The sequence below is a fragment of the Glycine max genome, chromosome 13, assembly GCF_000004515.6.
Source record: "Glycine max cultivar Williams 82 chromosome 13, Glycine_max_v4.0, whole genome shotgun sequence".
Taxonomy (NCBI): domain Eukaryota; kingdom Viridiplantae; phylum Streptophyta; class Magnoliopsida; order Fabales; family Fabaceae; genus Glycine; species Glycine max.
In genome coordinates, this window is record NC_038249.2 from 2748521 (window position 1) to 2769233 (window position 20713).

The window sequence follows — 20713 nt, forward strand, 5'->3', positions numbered from 1 at the left end:
AAGTAACTTTTAGTCGGTCAAACCATTGCCTTGGTGCTTGTTTCAGCCCATAAAGGGCCTTCTTAAGCTTGCAAACAAGGGATTTGTCTTCAACTTCAAATCCTAGAGGTTGCACCATGTAAACTATTTCATCTAAAAGGCCATTGAGGAAAGCATTATTCACATCCAACTGAAATAACTCTCAATTATTAGTAAGGGCAAGAGTAATGATAAGCCTAATAGTGATAGGTTTAACAACAAGAGAAAACGTCTCATGAAAGTCAAAACCATGGACTTGGTGAAAGCCTTTGGCCACTAATCGAGTTTTGTACTTGTTGATGGACCCATTCGCATTTTCTTTTATTCGAAAAACCCATTTACACCCTACTGCCTTTCTATTGGAGGGCAAGGGAACTAAATCCCAGGTGTGATTCTTTAGTAAGGCAGCATATTCAAGTTTCATAGCAGAAAGCCAATTTGAATCAGTGAGAGCCTGTTTAACACCTTTTGGTTCACTATGAGCCAAAAATAATGAATGATGAATTTGAGGAGTATATATCCTTGATTTGGACCTGGTTTGCATAGGATGAGCATTGGTAGTTCTAGAAACAGGTTCACCATGTTCAAGGGATTCACGAGGGGATGAGGAATCAGATTCAGGTTGTGACACAAATGTAGGACTGGCTTCATTATTATGGAGATTGTTATTTGAGGACAAATTAGGTTGTTGTGAGGAGACATCAACAGAGATGGGAGAGGAAATAGAAAGTTGATGTGTAGGGGTTGGAGAGGTCAAAGGGGAGTTATGACAAGGTGGAGACAAGTCAGGATTAAGTGTAAAATATTGAGAGAAAGAGGTAGCCTGAGTAGGACTTTGCTTGAAAAGATCACAATATGGATATCGCATTCCATTAAAAATGACATCTTTGGAAATGTAAATTTTGCCGAAAGCAGATAAACATTTATAGCCTTTGTGGGAAGACGAATATCCTAGAAATACATATTATTGTGATCTGAAATCAAGTTTGTGAGTACTGTAAAGTCTCAAGAAAGGGAAACAAGCACATCCAAAAGTTCTTAGAAATTTGTAGTCTGGTGATTTGTTAAATAGGATTGTGAAAGGAATGTTAAAATTTAAAGATGCAGTAGGTAGTCTATTAATTAGATATACTGCAGTAGTGGGAGCAAAGTCCCAAAAAGCAAGAGGCAAAAAAGCATGATGAAGGAGTGTAAGACCAAGTTCAACAATGTGTCTATGCTTTCTTTCAAACACACCATTTTGATGGTGTGTGTGGGGGCAAATCAATCTATGAGTGATGCCATGATTAGACAAAAAGGTAGTGAAAGGCCTGTATTATCCCCCCCCCCCAATCAGATTGGACATTTTTTATTTTGTGGTTTAGTTGAAGTTCCACCATAGTCTTGAATTATTGAAAAACAAAAAGCGTCTCAGATTTTGATTTCAAAGGATATATCCATGTAAATTTAGAATAAGCATCAATAAAGGAAACATAGTAAGCATAACCAGAGTGGGAGGTAATATGAGAGGGTCCCCACAAATCAGTAAAAATTAATTCCAAGGGAGTAGAGTAAACAGTCTCAGAAATAGATGAAGGAAGTCGATGTGAATTTCCTACATAACAAGAAGAACAAAACTCAGAGACATTTTTATTGAATGGAGCAATATTACAATGATTAAGGACAAGTTTAAGAACATGAGCATTAGGATGGCCAAGCCTAGTATGCCACAAAGTGTAAGAACTAGGGGTCAAAGAAACATTTAAAACTTTATTTACATCACTAGAATTAAAAACAACCCTAGAACTAGATGACAAATCAACAGAACTTGAAGGTGATTTAGCTGCAGAGGACAGCAACACAAATGACTCTTGAAGATTTAGGTTGGGAAAGGAATACAGACCATCAACACCAACAACACCTTGAAGCAAAGTTTCATGAGTCCCCTGAGATTTGACAAGACAATGATGAGGGTGAAACTCAAAGAAAACAAAATTGTCCTTGGCAAGTTTGCTCACACTTAACAAATTTTTGGTAATAGATGGGACATGAAGTAAGTTTTTTAGTCTAAAACAAACATGTGAGTTAATAGGAGACAAAAAGGAAGAAGAACCAGAACCATTAATATGCAAACCTTGACCGTTTCCAATGAAAATTTGGTCCAGACCCTCAAAGTGACCTAGCTGATGGATGTTATGAGGCTCACCGATGACATGAAATGATGCGCCTAAGTCAGGGATCCATGCAGAATGGGCAACACCAGTAGAAGAGACATTGGAAAGCATGGCACTCGGAGTAGCTGAGGTGACATTAATATCTTGACTGGAGTTTTTCAAATTAGGATTCACCCAAGTGTTAGAAGTTCATTTGTTGGACTGAGAAGGATTAATATGCACAGGTTGTAGAGTCTGGGGATCATAGAGCACAAGAGACTCATGAGGATGATAATTTGAATCAGCCCTGTAAAAAAAATGTTGACATGTGACCATATTTCAAGCAAATTTGGCATTGGAAGTTCGCAAAACATCCTCCACGACCCCTCTCATTACCGCCGCCACGACGACCACCATTGTTGCCACGACCTCCACCGCCGCGACCATATCCACCACTAGAATTATTGCGAGTGCTAGTATCATTTAAGTTAGGGAGCACATACCCTTGAGTGTAATTGATAGAGGGAGAAAATGATTGTTTATGAAATCTGTTGGATTGAGATTCATGTGCAAGGAGAGCCTCAACTTCAGCAACAGGAGGAGTCTCGAACTTGCTTTCAATAATAAAGATCATTGGTGCATAATCCTGTGGTAGGCCTTTAAGAATGGCATCGATGTGTTCTTCATGAGGTACCGGATTGTCGATGCCTACGAGTTCGTCAACAATGTTCTTGATCTGTGATTAGAACTCACGCATCGTCTTGCCGTCAAGGGAGGTAGAGCGAAGGTCAATGCGAAGTTGGCGGGCACGCGCCTTCTTCTGCATATGGAAGTACTCATGAATTTTATCCTAGACTTGATACGAGTGAATCGAACCAATGACTCGAGAGAGAACCGACTTCGACAATGTGATTGAAGCCATGTGAGGAGCGTTTGCTCTTGGACTTCCCAAGCCTCATACGTGAGATTCACTTTGTTCGCAATGCGATCTTCATCAATGAGATATCGCCGAGGAATTGAAGGGTTAACGACAAATAACTGAAGTTTGTGCGATTTGATGACAGGTTCAATTTGTTGTTTCTAGTGTAGATAATTAGAGTCATCAAGTTTCTCAGCTATTAAGTTAGGAAAAGATTGAGGCGCGAAAGGGGAAGGATTCGAGGTAGCCATAGACGAAAAGAAGAGTTGGGTAAAAAATAATTAGGGTTTACCACTAGACCAAATGGCTTTGATACCATCTTAGAGAGAAATGTTAAAAAATCTGAATGGTGTATTTCATATTTTCCACATTGATAAAAACTGAATACAAAAGGGAGCATTTATAGTAGCTGCCCTTATCAATACAGCTGGCAAAGGCTAAAAGCAAAATAACAAACTAACCAAAGAATATTCTGTTGTTGTAATAGAATGAAAAGAAAAATAGAATGAAAAATGAAAAACAAATATTTTTTATAATCTATCCTAATATATATGAAGAGGTAAACAACCTAAACAAAGGGCGATCCTGATGCTAGATCAGAGACATCCATTGTGCCTTATTCGACAACCTAGTCCTAAAATGATGAAGAAATAGCCTGACTGCTGGCTCCATTCGAAAGAATCTGCATAATACGTGCTACACTTGCATTGTCGCCCACCCATTCGGATGCAATTGCAAATGAGCCATGTTCAATATACGAAGGATGCTCATAGTGAAATCATCAAAAGGGAGTTCCACATTAAGATTGTGGAAAATGCAATCATAGACGTAAAAAAAGTCCCTTGTAGGAGGCATGTCAACAATCGACTCTTTCTCTAAGAACACCCAATCCAACTTCTCGTAAGCATCTGTACGACAACAGCAAAGATGGATAGGGCTATTGTCCTTGTCCATCAACGTGCGCACACTGACATGATTAATGAGGTGAAGAAGGCTGGCCTTATCATTGTATCGAGAATAATAAGAACCCACCTCACTGTCTACCTAAGAATACCCTGGAAGAGTAATCGACAAACACTTCTTTTGAATCGTCAACCCCCGCTTTGACTTCGCAAAGATAATTGCATTGTCGCTACAAAAATCCTTGGTGTTTGTGCTCTTGCCAGATGATACTTTTATGGCTTCGTTAGGGTTCCCTTGTCAGCTACCGATTGTGCATGTTTGACCTCACTAGAACAAGAAGCCGAACTATCAGAACTCTAGATAAAACTTGAGGAAGATGACGTTGCATCCCCATATTTGAACCCTTCCATTAGCACACCTGACCCTTTAGAGTCACAGAGTTGTCGACCCTAAAACCCAAATACATAACAAACAAGAAAAAGTGTACCTGAACGAGAGTACTCGACAAGGAGCAAGAATAATAATCCAAAGCAAAGTGACAAATGAACCAAAACTCCCATTTTTGTAGAAGGCCCATAATGCTTCACAAAGCCCAAAAATCCTTGGTGATGTAGCTCCATGTGGAGCTTGTAGGCCTTGAATCTTCTTCATCAATGGAGTCCTTTGCTTCTTAAAGATCAATAGTAGTGGAATGGAGAAGGAAGAAAGATGATTGGAGACGTCACTTTAAGGAGATGAGTCAAGAATAAACTCACCACCATAGGAAACCATGGATAAGAGCTTAAAGGTAGGAAAAGATGAGTGGAGGGAGAAGGAGAGAAGGAGCACGGAATTTTATGCATCAAATGAGGTCTGAACTTTGAAGTGTAATTCTCAAATGATCAAAGTTGAAAAAATGCACATACATGACCTCTATTTATAGCCTGAGTGTCACACAAAATTGGAGAGAAATTTGAATTTCTTGAATTTGAAATTGAATTTCCTTAATTATGATTAGTGATTTTTAGTTATGGTTCAGCTCACTAATCCAAGATCAAGTCCAAGATTCTCTACTAAGTGTGCTTAGGTGTCATGAGGCATGTAAAGCATGAAGGACATGCACAAAGTGTGACAATGGGGTGTAGCAAGCAAATGCTCACCTCCCCCTTAAGATGGTCCAAAATTTAGTTGGATTGGACTTCTTCCAATTCAATTAAATTTATCTCTCAACACACATATCAAATAATGCACTTAATGCATGTGAAATTACAAAATTATCCCTAATACAAAAACTAGTCTAGGTGTCCTAAAATACAAGGGCTAAAAAATCCTACATTACTAGGGTACCCTCCCTACACTACGGAGCCCTAAATACAAGGCCAAAAAATAATGAAACCTTAATCTAATATGTACAAAGATAAGTGGACTCATACTTAGCGCATGAGCCCAAAATCTACCATAAGGCTCATGAGAACCCTAAGGCTTTCTCTTGCATCTCTAACCCAATCTTCTTAGAGTCTTCTATCCAATGCCCTTGGGGGGTAGGATTGCATCACTTGGGTCCATAAAATGCCAAGTGACACCTCGCTTCATGTGTGATAACGACTATTTTTAATGACAAAATCCCAAAAGATTCAAGTACAAAATCCAAGGTGAAATGTTTCGACTCCCCTATAGCATTCATCAAAGCCTTTCTTTTGCACAACATTCTAAAAGGCTTGGGGGCTTGGCTTGTATATCAGATAGGTATTTGACCTAGGCAGAATACCCATAATGCCTTAGTAAAACCTTTGGGACATTGAAACATACCCTACAATGGTGCCCAATATTCGGTCCTACTGAATACTCGAGGACTACAACTTGGTTATCCCGTAGAACTTACCCCTAAGAAGTGTCAGGCATTTGACATGACCTAATACATGATACTCTTCTATAGTATCAGGTACTTAGCCTAGCCTAATACTTGATATCCCTATAGTATTAGACACTCGATTTAGACTAATACATGATACCCTCCTATAGTATAAGGTACTCGACTTAGCTTAATACTTGATACCCTCTTATAGTATTAGGTACTCGATCTAACCAAATATTGAACATGCCTCATCCAACCTATGATGACTTGTTTGAAGAAAAATTATCCAGATTATTTGATAAAGTATCATTAGGGATGAAATCATATTGTCAACAAATCAGTGGGGTTAGCCTTGGTAGATATGGAGGCACGGTGGACCTGCAACTTCACTGATCCAGTGATGGGGTTTCAGACGATGGGATTTGGAGTGATGGAGGAAGGTTGAGTGGTGGTCAGATAAAACTCATATTGTCAACAAATAAAATAATTTTGTCACAAAACTAAAATTGAGAGTTTAGAATAATTGATGATAAAAATATGAGAATTGAGGGAAACATGATTAACATATGGAATAAGATCCATTTACACAAGACTTACACCAGCTTTGTTACATAAGTTAATCTAATATTAAAATCATTTCATTGAAAAATTAGAATAAGTGAGTAACGTGCTATTGGTGCATTGATGTTCCTGCGATTAGGATTTGCATAGAACACCAATGTTTAAGCATTTAAAATTATCATAGATGACAAATGCCAAATTATCATGGAATCAGTGATTAGAAACACCGTCATGTATGGCATGCGTATTGTTTAACAACATCGACATTCATCGAAAGTCTTAGGCTTAAGGAGCCATACTTGGGTCTTGGTTCTCGCGTGAGGAAGATGGCGATTGGGGATGACAGAGTGAGAAACAAATAAGCTATTGTGGAATAAGAAAACGAAGATGCATCCAATAAGGACCACAATTGCTGTTGCATAAAGTGTATGCTATTGGGGAAACAACAATGGAAAAACTGGTTGAGAAGGAAGAGAAGATAAAAAAAAAAAGCACGTGACTTACTTATTCTATTTGTTTTTATTTTGTGAATAAAATTATTTTAGCCATTCGATTAACTTATCTTAACAGATGAGATTAGGTATAAGTCTGGTGCCAACGAATCCTATCTATCTATATATATTATAAAAAAATAAAAATAAAACATAAAGTAAAGTCATTGATCTTGTTAAAGACTTCATTTATTCTAGTACTAGTATTTCTCTTGTTAAACACAGTCACTTCAATAAAATAACACTTAATAAACCATTAGTTACACTTAAAGCATATTTAACATTCTTAGTTTATTGCAAGACAAACTACTCATGACAGTCCTTTACATTTTTGGAAAAGCCTTTCTTTAAGCATATTTTTTTTGGAGGTAATTGTTTCCTGCACTCTCTTTTTACTTCCTACACCTCCCTAAAAGACCTGAACAAACACAAATACCCTTACCTCTCCCAAGTAAGTCCCACTTCCACCCATTGTGACTGACCCTTTTGTAGGAAAAAAAGCACAAACGAAGTCGAAAAGAAAGCAAAGTACAAAACTTGACCTTATTTTGGAAAGGCCTCTGCAGAATACACTATTTTCTTTACACTTATAGAAAGTTCTCACTCACCAACAGCCTCGTCAGAGGGGAGGGTGCCGGTGAAGGGGGATGGTGCAGGGGTGCCATTCTGGAGAGAGGTAGTTCTGTCCTGGTCTTTTGGGAGGTGCAGGAAATAAAAGCCCGAAGAAAGAGAAGCCCAGGCAAGCCCAAGTACAAAACCCAAATCACATAAAACGTGTCTGAAAGATCTAAATAAATAACCCTAACCATATCTCGACCTTCTCTTTCACTTCGCCTTGTTCTTTCTTCTCTTAGGTTTCCGCAAGATCTGCAAACCATGGCTTCCAGGAAATTCGACAACCCTCACTCCGGCGACGGCGCCAGTCCAGGGTTCGCTCTCTTCTCCCTTTGTTCACTTTCTTCCTTCTCTCTCTCGCGTTTCGCTTCTCACTTTCCCCTTTTCCATGCAGCAAAATCTTCATCGGAGGGTTAGCCAAAGACACCACCCTAGGTCACAAACAACACAAACCTTATTATTATTACTTTATTTTTTTTCAAAACTATTTTCATCCTTATAATTGTTGATTTTTGGAATGTTAAAACTTAACAGAGACGTTCGTGAAGTACTTTGAGAAGTACGGGGAGATAACGGACTCCGTTATAATGAAAGACCGTCACACGGGTCGGCCAAGGGGATTCGGCTTCATCACCTACGCCGATCCCTCCGTCGTTGACCAAGTCATTCAGGAGAACCACGTCGTCAACGGCAAGCAGGTACTGTTTTTTTTTTTCTTTTCGATACTCTTTCTCTGTCGTCGTTTTTTCAAAACGGACGCGCCATTTTGATCCGTTCGTGTCGTTTAGGTCGAGATTAAGAGGACCATTCCCAAGGGCTCTTCGCAGGCTAATGACTTCAAAACCAAGAAGATTTTCGTCGGCGGCATTCCAACTTCTGTGTCTGAAGGTTCCTCTTTTCATTAATATTAATATTAATATTCATATAATATTAATCACTTCACTATCTATTATTTGTGCATATGCCATTTTAGAAAGCAAAAATAGAGCTAAACCCTAATTTTGGTCCCATGAAATTCATCTTGTTATGGTCTCTAGATATCACAAATGTTGGTTAAGCACACTAAAGATCACACATTGTTGGTTGCACCCTCCGGGTCAGGCTTAGGTCCGAATCAATCCCACCAAACCGACCCACACAGAGTCATGGTAAAGTCCAATCCCACATAACAATACCCTAAGACCACCTAACTTTCAACCCCGAATATTGTGGAAGAATGAAAAATAAAGACCTAACAATACTAGAGAGACAGGTAGATCACACACACTTGAATGCTCTAGTTAGGTTGTCTCAAACCCTAGAGGAAACCTATATTGAAACATTGGTCACAGAAGTGTTACCGTGTTTGTCATTAGGATTTAAGCTTGTGACAGTTTAGTCTCTGTAAAACAATGGATGGGAATCATGTGATTAATATTTGTGAGTTTTAGGGACTAGGGTGAAAATTTTACTTTCTTGAGTAGTACTGATGTGTCTGGTGTTAAATTTTAGTTGGGCGAACAAGGTATTTATGTATTCTTTTGGTTTTATGAGGTTATTGTGTGTTTTGATCTATTTGGTGTGTGGATTGCAGATGAGCTCAAGAACTTCTTCTCCAAGTATGGGAAAGTGGTGGAGCATGAGATAATACGGGACCACACCACGAAGCGATCCCGGGGTTTTGGCTTTATAGTTTTTGACAGTGAAAAGGTTGTGGATAATATTTTGGCAGATGGGAACATGATTGATATGGGTGGTACTCAGGTGAGTTGTGTTTGGTACTTTAGGATGTTTGATGTGTTTGAAACTGGCAATGCTAATTATAAAGGAGCAGTCTGTTTCAAGGATGACGGATTTGGTTCTGAAAGAATTTTGCTTTGTCATAATGTAATGCAGGAATGCATTTTTTTGTTGGTAAATTATTGCTATTGCTGGACTTTAGAGTGCAGGTTTATTATTTCTCCACGCAAGCCGGGCAAAATAAAATTGTGTTTATGAATGAACCTAGGTTGACTCACTTCTTTGTTGTAGGTTGAGATCAAGAAGGCTGAACCAAAGAAATCCTCAAACCCAGCTTCTCTTCCTCCATTTGCTAGTGACTCTAGGGCACGTTCTTACAATGATGGTTTTGGTGGTTTTGGCGATTCTTATGGAAGTTTTGGTGGTAGCGGGTATGGTCCTGGTTCTTATAGGTCACTTGGAGGTTTTGGGGGTAGGCTTGGTGATTATGGTGGGTATGGGGCTGGAGATGAATTTGGTGGTAGTTTTGGGGGTTATGGTGGTGCTGGTGCTGGTGGCTATGCTGGTTTTCGAGGAGAATCATCGTTTGGCTACTCTAGTCGCTATGGATCGTACATGGGTGGCCTTGGTGCTGGTTATGGTGGCAGCGGGTTAGGCGCATATGGACGGGGTGGTGGGGCTTATGGAACCTATGGTGGTCCAAGCGCTGGTGGGGGTTATGAATCAGGTCCCGGTGCTGGTTATGGAGGAGCAGGAGGTGGAATGTATCCCAGTAGGGGAAGCTATGGTGGCAGTAGTCGTTACCATCCTTATGCAAGATAGTTTTATTACTAAGCTTTGCAGTAGAATTTGTATGCAGGTTTAAGCATTTTCTAGACACAAGGCACTTACTGCAGGTGGCCACTTTCTAGAAGTCAGAAGAACCACTAGCATGTCTGTTTTATCTATTGCTTAGACAACCGAAGGTAGAAACATCATCAGTCTAGAGCTTTCTGAGCATCATCAATCTAGAGCTTCCCATCAGTTATCAGCCTATATGGATTTTAGATAGGCACATTCTGCTTTAATGTGATATTCAGATGTTTGCATTAGACTGTCGCTATTCTGGATTCGATATTTAGTTAGAAACATGGTGGAGTTGTGTTAATGTGTATTATTGTAGGTCATACTTGCTAGAAATTTGCTTGAAATAGTACTTGTTCTCCATCTTTCCTTTAGTTATGTTTGGTTAGCCTATGTTGAAGATGTTGACATAACCTTTTCAGGTTAAACTAGTTACTACAGTTCTGTGATTTAGTTACATGCCTAGTTAGATCATATCCATGCGATAGATCTGAATTAGTCTCAACAGGTTTCTGAAGTCACTTTTCTTCCTAAAGGGCTGTTTTGACGGCATATAATGTTTAGCAGTGGCCAGTTGGATCATGTAGAAAGGCAGATTATTGATCTGAACTCTTATTCTAAGACTTCCTTAGATTTTGGTGTTTAGCATTCGAATGGTAGATATTTTCTCCATGCTTAGGGTTTTTGTGGAGGAGTTAAATTCAGAAACTAAATGGTGATGCCAATTAGACATTTTATATCCTGTGGTAGTATGCAATTTGTTGGACAGTGTCTAGGGAGCGATGTTTCATGAAATTATATTTAGGTGCTTACCGCCAAGCATCTCTAAATTTAAGTCATACAAACAGCTTGTTTGTATTTATTATAGTTATGGATGATGCAACTAACTAATATTCTAGATTTATTGTTTTTTTTGAAAAAAAAAAAGTTTAGGCCTTGTATTTTGTAAAATTCTTGGTGTTAGTCCCAATACTTCACCGTCGAACATTTTGGTTCCTAAACTTTTAAAAATCAGTGATTTTAGTCCCTTAGGACAGATGCCACATAGGAAACGGTGTTAACAATGTCTGTCTTAATGGACTAAAAACACTTATTTTTAATAGTTCAATGACCAAAATGTTTGATAGGGAGGTACAAGGACTAAAACTAAGTTTTACAAAGTATAGTGACAACATATTTTTCCTTTTTGCCCCCCTCATAGCCTCTCTTAAACCCTTAAACATACCCTTTTTGGTCTGGTTGATTACCTGGAATGTGTTCTTAAAGCCAGATCACTCTAACTAAATTTGTTGTTTCTTAAAATGTGTTGTGGAGTTAGAGGCTACTTCTTCGGCTTGGTGTCTGTGGAAGCTGTTGGAATGGCAGTCGCAAATTGTGGTGTTTTTGTTGGTTGGGCTCGGAATTTTTTCGTTTCCATTATTCAAATGTTTTGTTTTTGTAATTCATCTGCGTTTATATGGCATTAGAGAAACTATTTTGTATTGTTCTTTAACCTTGGTATACAAAAAGTTGGAACCGATTGAAGGAAACTGATCCAGAGCACCTTGCATTTTCCTTAAATTTTTAAATGAGCACAAATTTTGATAAGATAATTTGCTTTGTTTAACTTGTAAAATTGGCATATAAAATATAATACATCCAAGAACATATTAATGCAAGCAAGGTTACGAAGAAATTGTTTCATGGCGTTTAAGTTTGTCTGACATCGGTTTTATTTCAAAGAGGATTGTTGGTAAATTTTTAAGCTTCAACATTGATCTTGTATCAATTTTTGAATGATAATGAATTGTTTGCTAAACGAGAACAAATTTTATTAATTGTATTTCATTGTTTTTCTATTCAATGGAATGCAACCTTAATAAGTGCACGTGGAGACTTTTATATTACAAATGCAAACACTAAATTTATGTAGTAGAAATTAGCAGCTCTAGGGAGCAATGTTCCGTGATATTTTTTTTAGCTACTTACTTCTATCCATCTCTAAATTTAAGATATACGAACGATTTGTTTGTATTTATTATAGGAGTTCTACCATCAGATTCTTTCACACACACTCTAATACCTTTTTATTAGTTAAAATTTCTTGAAAATTATAAAATACAGTCATTGAGATAAGATCTAATAAAATGTGATTTCTAACCAATCTTTATCATTAGTAAAGAATGTTAAGAGAATGTGTGGCAAACATTCTTCTTGTTATATTTATTGGATGGGATGATGCAACTAACTACTATTCCAGCTTTCCTTTTTCTGTCATAGCCTCTCAACCATTCTCTTTTAGGTTGTGCATGATTTAAGGGAGGAAGGAGAGAAATATGGAAAAATTTGATGGAACATTAGGTCTCTTTATTTTCAAAAGAAAAGTTTTTATTCAATTCTTCCAAGATAATTTCTAATTAATGTATCAAAATTAAATTTCTTGCTTTTTTGCTTTCTTTCTCTATAATTTGCTGAACTGAGGATTAAAAGTATCATGATTGTTTGGATGTTGATTCCATGCCTTGAACATAAGTTCTATGTCCTCATCATCCTTGAGTGACATTGTTGTGTAAGAGATACCTCTTACTCTGGCTTCACAAAGGTATCGATAATGGACTTTGCTAATCATCTGGTGTGGTTGAAGTTTGATCTTTTGTGCTATGTTTCTTTTTAGACAATCAAGTGTGGTGGTGATGACGTGGCCCAGTCACATGACGACAACAATCACTCTGAGCAACACCCAATTGTTGGAGTTGGTGTGGCCCGGGAACTCACCAAAGGTCAAATGAATCAGAATGGGAAAGAAAAAAGTGATATGGTTGACAGAAACCGGGGGGGGGGGGGTAACATGCAAATAGAAAAAGAAAAGCAAAGGCCTATTGGTGCAGAGAAGGGTCAGGAAAAAGAACCTATTGAGGCTATCCCCGGAGACACAGCTAGAGACACAGAGGGGGATAAGGAGAATGATAAGCCAATTGAGGAAAGCCTACCAGATAGCAATGCTCTGAGCAAAAATAGGGTTAGCCAAGGCAACATATCTCTAGGATATACTAATATTAGTAATGAAAGGGGGGATTTGGGCCAGCTGCTACAGGGCCTAATTCCTTCAGCTACAAAGTTCTATATTAGAAGAAAGGAGGCTTTGGAGATTAGTGGAAAGGTCCAAATCAATATGGAATCAATCATGGACTCAAAAACAGTTTCAGATGTAGACTTAATGACAAGAAATAAGGGGGACCTAATGGTTACTACTATAACTGAAGACACAGAGTATGATCTTAACAGTAACCACCAAGACAACAACATAGGGCAAGTCAACAACAATAAGCATGCTATACTAGAAAAGCAATGTGCTCTAGTAAAAGACATGGGTTTGACCCACTCAGAAGGTTAAGGGCATGATGATAGAAATGGAGAAAAGAGATAACAATGTGGCAGTTGAGATGGGAATTAAAAATCATCAACCATGATTATCCTTTTCTATAATTCAAGAGGATTGGGTAGGGGGGTTAAGTGGGCTGCCATTAGGAGGCTCAACTTAAAGCATAAGGTGGATCTTGTGTGCATTCAAGAAACAAAAAAGGAGAGTTTTGATAAGATCATTTGCCAGTCCATGTGGGGGGATTCTACTATCTCTTGGGATAGTGTTCCCTCAGTCCAGGCATTTGGTGGTTTGCTTTGCATGTGGAATAATTTAGCTTTTGAGGTGGAAAGGAGGGCGAAAGGAAGAAATTTCTTAATGCTTGAAGGGAGGTGGGTTAAGAAAATCAGAGGCTGTTCATAGTTAATGATTATGCCCCTTGTGACTTAGCTGGGAAAAGAGACATGTGGGATGAGTTGAGGCAGTTGAAGGCTTCTAATCCTAATGGATTATGGTGCTTCCTTGGGGATTTTAACAGCATCAGAAGTCAGGAGGAAAGAATTGGTTCATCCAAAAGGATAGTTGGCACCAATGACATCTCAGATTTCAATGATTGGATATATGAGATGGAGCTTCAGGAAATTAAATGTATTGGTTGCAGGTTTACATGGTTTAGGCCCAATGGTAGTGTGAAGAGCAGACTTGACAGATTTCTGGTTTTAGATCAGTGGATCTCTCATTGGCCCGATAGTTCTCAACATGTCCTTCAAAGGGATTTCTCAGACCATTGCCCAATTATCTTGAAAACTATGATGGTGGACTGGGGCCCTAAGTCTTTTAGGGTTGTTGACTGGTGGCTCAATCAAAAAGGTTACCAAAGAATAGTGAGGGAGGCTTGGAACAGAGATCAACAAGGTGGATGGGGGGAGTTGTGTTAAAAAACAAGCTGAGGAATTTAAAAACTACCATAAAGTAGTGGAGTAAAGATAATGGGGATATTAGTGCCATGAAAATTCAGAATTTGAGGCAGAAGTTAAATGACATGGAAAACATAGCCTCTGATAGAATTTTGATTGAAGATGAGGTTAAGGCTAAGAAATCCATCCAGCAAGACCTGTGGGATGCTTCTAATGCCTATGAATCTATGTTGAGATAGAAATATAGGACTAAGTGGTTCAAGGAAGGTGATAGCAACACAACCTATTTCCACAAAGTTATAAAATTTAGAAGAAACTACAATGCTATTAAGGGAATCCTCATTGATGGTGTCTGGGTTCAACAACCTAATTTAGTCAAGAATGAAGCTGTTAAATTCTTTCTTAATAGATTCACTGAAGAGAACTTTTCCAGACCCACTCTGGATGGGGTCTATTTCCCTATGATTGACCAGAGGCAAAGGGAGGAGTTGACTGCCCCATTTTCAGATCAAGAGCTCAAAGATGTTGTGTGGAGTTGTGGTGGGGATAATGTCCTGGGCTAGATGGATTTAATTTCAATTTTATCAAGAAATTTTGGGGGGTGTTGAAACCTAAATTCAAAAGATTTGTGGATGAATTCCATGTTTATGGTAGTTTTCCTAGAGGCAGCAATGCCTCTTTCTTGGCTCCAATTCCTAAAACAACCCATCCTCAATCTTTAAATGACTATAGACCTATTTCTCTTATAAGTTGTATGTATAAAGTAGTAGCCAAGCTATTGGCAAACAGATTGAGGAATGTGTTGTCTGGGCTAATTGATGAAAGACAGTCAGCTTTCATAAAGGATAGACATATCCTTCATGGCATTTTGATTCTCAATGAGGTGGTTGAGGAAGCTAAAAGGAGAAAGAAGCCAGCTATGGTGTTCAAAGTGGATTTTGAAAAGGCTTATGACTCAGTATCTTGGTCTTTTTTGGACTACATGTTGGTAAGGTTGGGTTTCTTCCTCAAATGGAGAAAATGGATTACTGCTTGCCTCCAATCAGCCACCATATCAATCCTAGTAAATGGAAGTCCTACAAAGGAATGATTTGTGGTTCAAATGCCATTATGTGGGTTGTGTGTGTGATAAAAAGAACATATGTTTTCATTTTTTAGGGGGTTGGAAATTGATTGTCGAATAAATCTTTGTCTAAATGCTTATTTATTGACCAAACTTGCAATGCATTCATAGGCCAACAATGTCATTCTTGGATACTAGATACTTGCATGACATAACTAATGGGTGAATAGCGAGGACGATTGATTGCATGTTGAATAGTCAATAATGAAAACTGAAAATTGTAGTATTTTGTACAGATAAATAATGGGCATAGAGAATCTTTCTATAGCTAATAACTACAATGCAATATATGCAGAGATTCCTCACATTTAAAATCTCTTAATTTCAACCATCGAAATGAATGAATTCAATCTTAGCCGCTCCTTTTCTACCACAACAAGACAAACCTCTGAATGATGACTAACACATGAACAATAACCATGTTTGAATTCTGCCACAGTTCACACGTTCACATTAAAAACAAATGATGAACCAGACTACATTGATTATTACAAAGATCAGTTTTAATGTACAATTTTGCAAACTAATTTCAAAACCTATGAAAGTTATGCAAATATTAAAGCATGTGGAAATTTATATTAGACTAATACATGTAAATGAAAATACAAAGACATAAACATTAAAATTAATAATACACGCAAACAAACAAACAATTATGATAGAAACACTAAAACAACCATTGCATTACACAAATCATAACACTATTAATAGTAAATGTTCTTCTCATCCTCGGTGCTTGCATCATTCTATTCACCAAGGTTCATGGCTTGGTCAAGATGTTGTCAAAGTCCTTCCGAATACAACTAAGACTATGTTTGAGTATCCTCAATAGTTGCACATAACTCAATGCATGTTAGGTTTGGATTTTCTGCATAAGTATTCGACATTGGTATGACATCATTGTCATCTTCGATTTTACAAGCCCTATAATGAAGAAATCCATCAACTATGACAATCGGGCCTCGATAATAGATCTAGGTGATTATTTTTCCATTGCCCTAACTAATTTTGGTGTTGAATGGCTTGCTTCAACGCATGAAGTGTTGTGATGTTATGGATGTTGACTCCTTTTGCATAATTTGGGTAATTATGCACAAACCTTGTTCCATGCTTAGTTTCCTTCATGTCGCCATTAAAGTATACCACTGCTAAGATAAATGAGGAACTCGATTTCTCTGCAAGGTCTATTGAAGTGATTGTTTCATTAGAATGCTAGCATGTGAAGAAGGTTTTGTGGTGCATGGAAGTGTTACAGACCACCTATATGCATGTGAGTCTTAGCCAATGAACCAATGGTTGAGATGTAACCAACAATTTTTACAATCTAGATTGTACTGACAATTAAGTTCACCTAAAAAGTACCAATTAATACGCAAACACTATTTACATGTGGCATGCCTGAAATAATTTAAATGTTGAACAAATCGATTACAATGCAAACATTATTCACGCGTGATTTCGTTTTGAACAGGCTTCCAAGAATCTTTCAGAGCATTGTACTTTATACAACATAAAATCACAAGATGGTGCCAAAAAAATGACTACAAAGTCCATTTGCCTCAATGTTTATCACCCACGCATGTCAGCATTATCAGTTTTATGCATGCTTCAACAGTTTCACATGTAAGGATTGTAGTTCATTAATTGTTCAAGATGCACGCTTGGCAATTTGAACAATAAAAGATAGGCAACCCAAAACATAATTGTGACACATATTTCAATACATAAAGGAAAACTTAGACTTGATCGAGGGTTTCTTTTTTCGATAAGGGAAGAAGTCTAGGGGTAGTGTTCTCTAACAGATGATTGAGGGTTTAGAATCCTTGATGAAGACAGGGGAGGAAGGTGAACCTTGAAGATTTCTTCCCACTACGGGTATATTGAAACTCGTCAAAATTGATTCCTTCGCCAGTGGCACTAACTATAGATATGTGCAACAAAGATAAAGGAAAGAAGAATTAACACACATATTTACGTGGAAAACCCTTTCAAAAAAAACACGGGTAGAGGAAAAGCAGTTTACTATGTTGAAAAAGGGTACAAGAGAGAGCATACTAGCCACTAGTGTGACACCCTCTACCCCAATATATATATATAATTAAGAAAAATATATAAAAATCTAGAATTTAATTAAAATAATTTTATTTAAATCGCTTAAATAAATTGATGTGGGTAAAAGGGTCACATTCGCTTCACTGTAACCAAATAAAACTTATTAAAAATATTTTCGGCTCAAAATAAGATCGTTCAAATTTACAAAAGAATTCTTGTTAAGCAATGAAATAAAATAAAGTAAAATAACATCATGCAATTAAAATAAAAACTCATGCCCCAATGTCACATCCTATGAGAGCATTGTTCCAACATCCTCTAGCATGAAGTTCTCCATAGCTATCCACCTAACCATCTGCTCTTACGAACACAAAGTTCAAGATCATCAGAGGATCCAAATACAAATAACATACAAGGAGTGAGTTATCACATTCCTAACTAATAGAGAGAAACAAAACAACATAGATATACATATCATGAAATACAACTTACTTCAACACAGCTCACGTCATTCCACCACTTATCACGTAACATCATATCTCAACACTACACGTCTCACACATTTTCTAACTAATAGAGAGAAACAAAACAACATAATATACATATCATGAAATACAACTTACTTCAACATAGCTCACGTCATTCCACCACTTATCACGTAACATCACATCTCAACACTACACGTCTCACACATTTTCACACCATTTACGTACTTAAGGATCAAAACACAATATCAATCAACCAATCAATATCGATCAATACACAGGTGTTATGCAACAAATATACTAAGACTCAATCCTATATGTAATGAGGTACCATGTCAATGAAAAACCTCGTCGGGCGCCCAGAAGTACATGATAAGACAAACCACACACTGGTAAGTCAAGTCACTCTCACTAGATAAAATCATAGAAAGACCAGTCAGGGTCACTCTATTTTGCGAGAATGCTCCAATCATATAGGATCAGCATAAGCTTTAAGGAACATTTAAATCGAGTGTATTTACCCTCAAGGCCTACACTCTGAAGAGCCCGCCAGGGCCTCTCCCTCCTGATTCAGGTCCAACCTAGAAAATATTTTAGCACACATACTCTATCTATGAATTGTACAAAACACACGACTCCTCAATTGTTCTCAAAATAAATTTAACTCGTCGCGCCTCAAAGTGATTAAACTCGTCGGGTTCCCATAGTGGATCTCATTACAATATTCGTCGTGCATTAACTCGTTGCCCTTAAAGGTCTTATTGTCGTATGATTGTACAATTCATAGCTCACAACTCACTACATACAACATCTCAATATATGTGTGATCATACTTCCATAATCCCAAGACAACACATTATCACGCTTCATGCATGATATACATGTCACACAGTAATAATATTAATATGTTATGTTCATATGATTAAACCCTTCAAACAATTTCACATAATCATATCAAAATCAAAATGAATCAAAATCAAAGGTCAAAAATATAAAAACACCAAGAGCACTCAATTTTATCAACCAATTCACATCAGGGCATCAATTGGTCCATCAAACACAACAATATTATAATTATAATCATACAAGAAGAATTATAGTACAATAAATATCTCAAAATAAACTCCAATTTTATCATGTAAGGATCCCTACACATGTTCATTTTAACCTCAATTGCAATAAACTCATCTCTTACCTTTAAGTGACCTCACGTGTGTAGTCTGATAATGATAGTGGCACCTTTAGCGGTTCCCTAAGATCCCTCAAGCTTTTCCTCTAGTTCTAATGGTTCCCTAAGATCCCTCAAGCTTTTCCCCTGGTTGTTTTGCTAGGGTTTCCAAGCGTTAAAGAGAAGGAGAAGAGATTGAAGCCTTCATTTCATTGTCTCCATGCGAGAAACATTTCTCTCATCATATACATTATTTCACATTTCCCAATGGTGGGAATGTTCAAAAATGAGTTTGAACTTGGTGTTCAAATTTCACGATGATCTAACGGTTAATGAGTCTGGGATCATAGTTTTACTGAGACTGGTTTAGGTGTATGCGAAAAAAAAGAGTTACGCGCGAGGGACATTTCTCTCACCATAGACACGATTTTGTATATCCCAACAGTGGGGATGTGCGAAAATGGGTTCCAAACCTGGTGTTTAAATTTCAGGATGATTCAATGGTTAACGAGTCCGGGATCGTAGTTTTACTGTGACAGGTTTAAGTGTATGCAGAAAAAAGAGAGGATTTTGGGAGATGGAGAAGGAAAAATGAATTTGAGAGAAATAGATAGTGTAAAGACGTATGGAAAATGTAAAACTAACATAATATATCTCTATTTATATCTAGGGTACTACTCTTAGTCTATTATTTACTCTATTTTATTATTTTATAAAAAAAACTTTATTTTATTCCCTATCAAATGAATAAACAAAATCTCCTTTTTATTTCCTAAGAACATATATTTATTTTATTTACCTTAAAATCATTATTTTAATTAATAAAACTATTTATTCTTATTTATTTAATTACAAAAACCTCATTATTTTCCTAAAACTCTATTTATTTTTAAATAAAATCATTTTTAATTTATTTTGTAAAAAATGGGATGTTACAGTAAGTTAGAACAACATATATATTGTAATTGCTAATGTAAAACCCTATCACAATAAAGGTCCATACATACTCTAAAAGGGAACTCTTTTTGTCAAGATCTCCAGCAAAATCAAAATCAACATAGCCAATAACTCCATCTCTAGTTCTCCCAAAATGTAAGCAAACATTACAAGGACCACACAAATATCTAAATATCCATTGGACAACCTTCCAATGTCCTTTACCAGGATTCACCATGTATCTACTAACAACATGTGTTAAATCTAGAAAAGAACATATCATAGTATACATGAGAAACCCAACAACACTAGAGTATGGAACTCGAGCCATATAATCAAATATCATCATCTGATTGTGGAGATATAATAGATGAAAGTTTGAAATGAGCTGCCAAAGGAGTACTAAAAGGTTTGGTGTGACACCCTCTACCCCAACATACATATAAGTAAATAAAACATATAAAAATATTGATCAATAAATTCGCGTAAGTAAAAGGTTCACATTCACTTCACTATTACCAAATAAAACTTATTAAAAATATATTCGGCTCAAAACAAGGCCGTCAAAGTTTACAAAAGAAATTTTGTTAAATCAATGAGGTAAAATAAAATAAAATAAAATAACATCATGTAATTAAAATAAAAACTCATCCTCAA

The 20713-nt window shown here is 37.1% G+C and overlaps 2 protein-coding genes across 2 annotated transcripts; both read left to right on the top strand.

Moving 5' to 3' along the window:
- The first annotated feature begins 7427 nt into the window (after positions 1 to 7427).
- LOC100801373 (heterogeneous nuclear ribonucleoprotein A3 homolog 2) lies at positions 7428 to 10409 on the top strand. Its single transcript, XM_003542139.4, has 6 exons — positions 7428 to 7787; positions 7868 to 7908; positions 8008 to 8171; positions 8262 to 8361; positions 9047 to 9216; positions 9484 to 10409. The coding sequence occupies exons 1-6, from the start codon at positions 7735 to 7737 to the stop codon at positions 10012 to 10014; spliced, it is 1059 nt and encodes a 352-aa protein (XP_003542187.1). The 5' UTR covers positions 7428 to 7734; the 3' UTR covers positions 10015 to 10409.
- Positions 10410 to 15046: 4637 nt separating this feature from the next.
- Positions 15047 to 15382, top strand: LOC102668798 (uncharacterized). The gene has a single exon (XM_006595250.1). It carries the CDS (start codon positions 15047 to 15049, stop codon positions 15380 to 15382), a length of 336 nt encoding a protein of 111 aa, XP_006595313.1.
- The last annotated feature ends 5331 nt before the right edge of the window (positions 15383 to 20713 follow it).

Coding starts and splice junctions, on each gene's coding strand:
- LOC100801373 (XM_003542139.4), top strand. CDS start 7,735: ATGGCTTCCAGGAAATTCGACAACCCTCACTCCGGCGACGGCGCCAGT. Junction 7,788..7,867: donor GGCGACGGCGCCAGTCCAGG/GTTCGCTCTCTT, acceptor TTTTCCATGCAG/CAAAATCTTCATCGGAGGGT. Junction 8,172..8,261: donor ACGTCGTCAACGGCAAGCAG/GTACTGTTTTTT, acceptor CGTGTCGTTTAG/GTCGAGATTAAGAGGACCAT.
- LOC102668798 (XM_006595250.1), top strand. CDS start 15,047: ATGTATAAAGTAGTAGCCAAGCTATTGGCAAACAGATTGAGGAATGTG.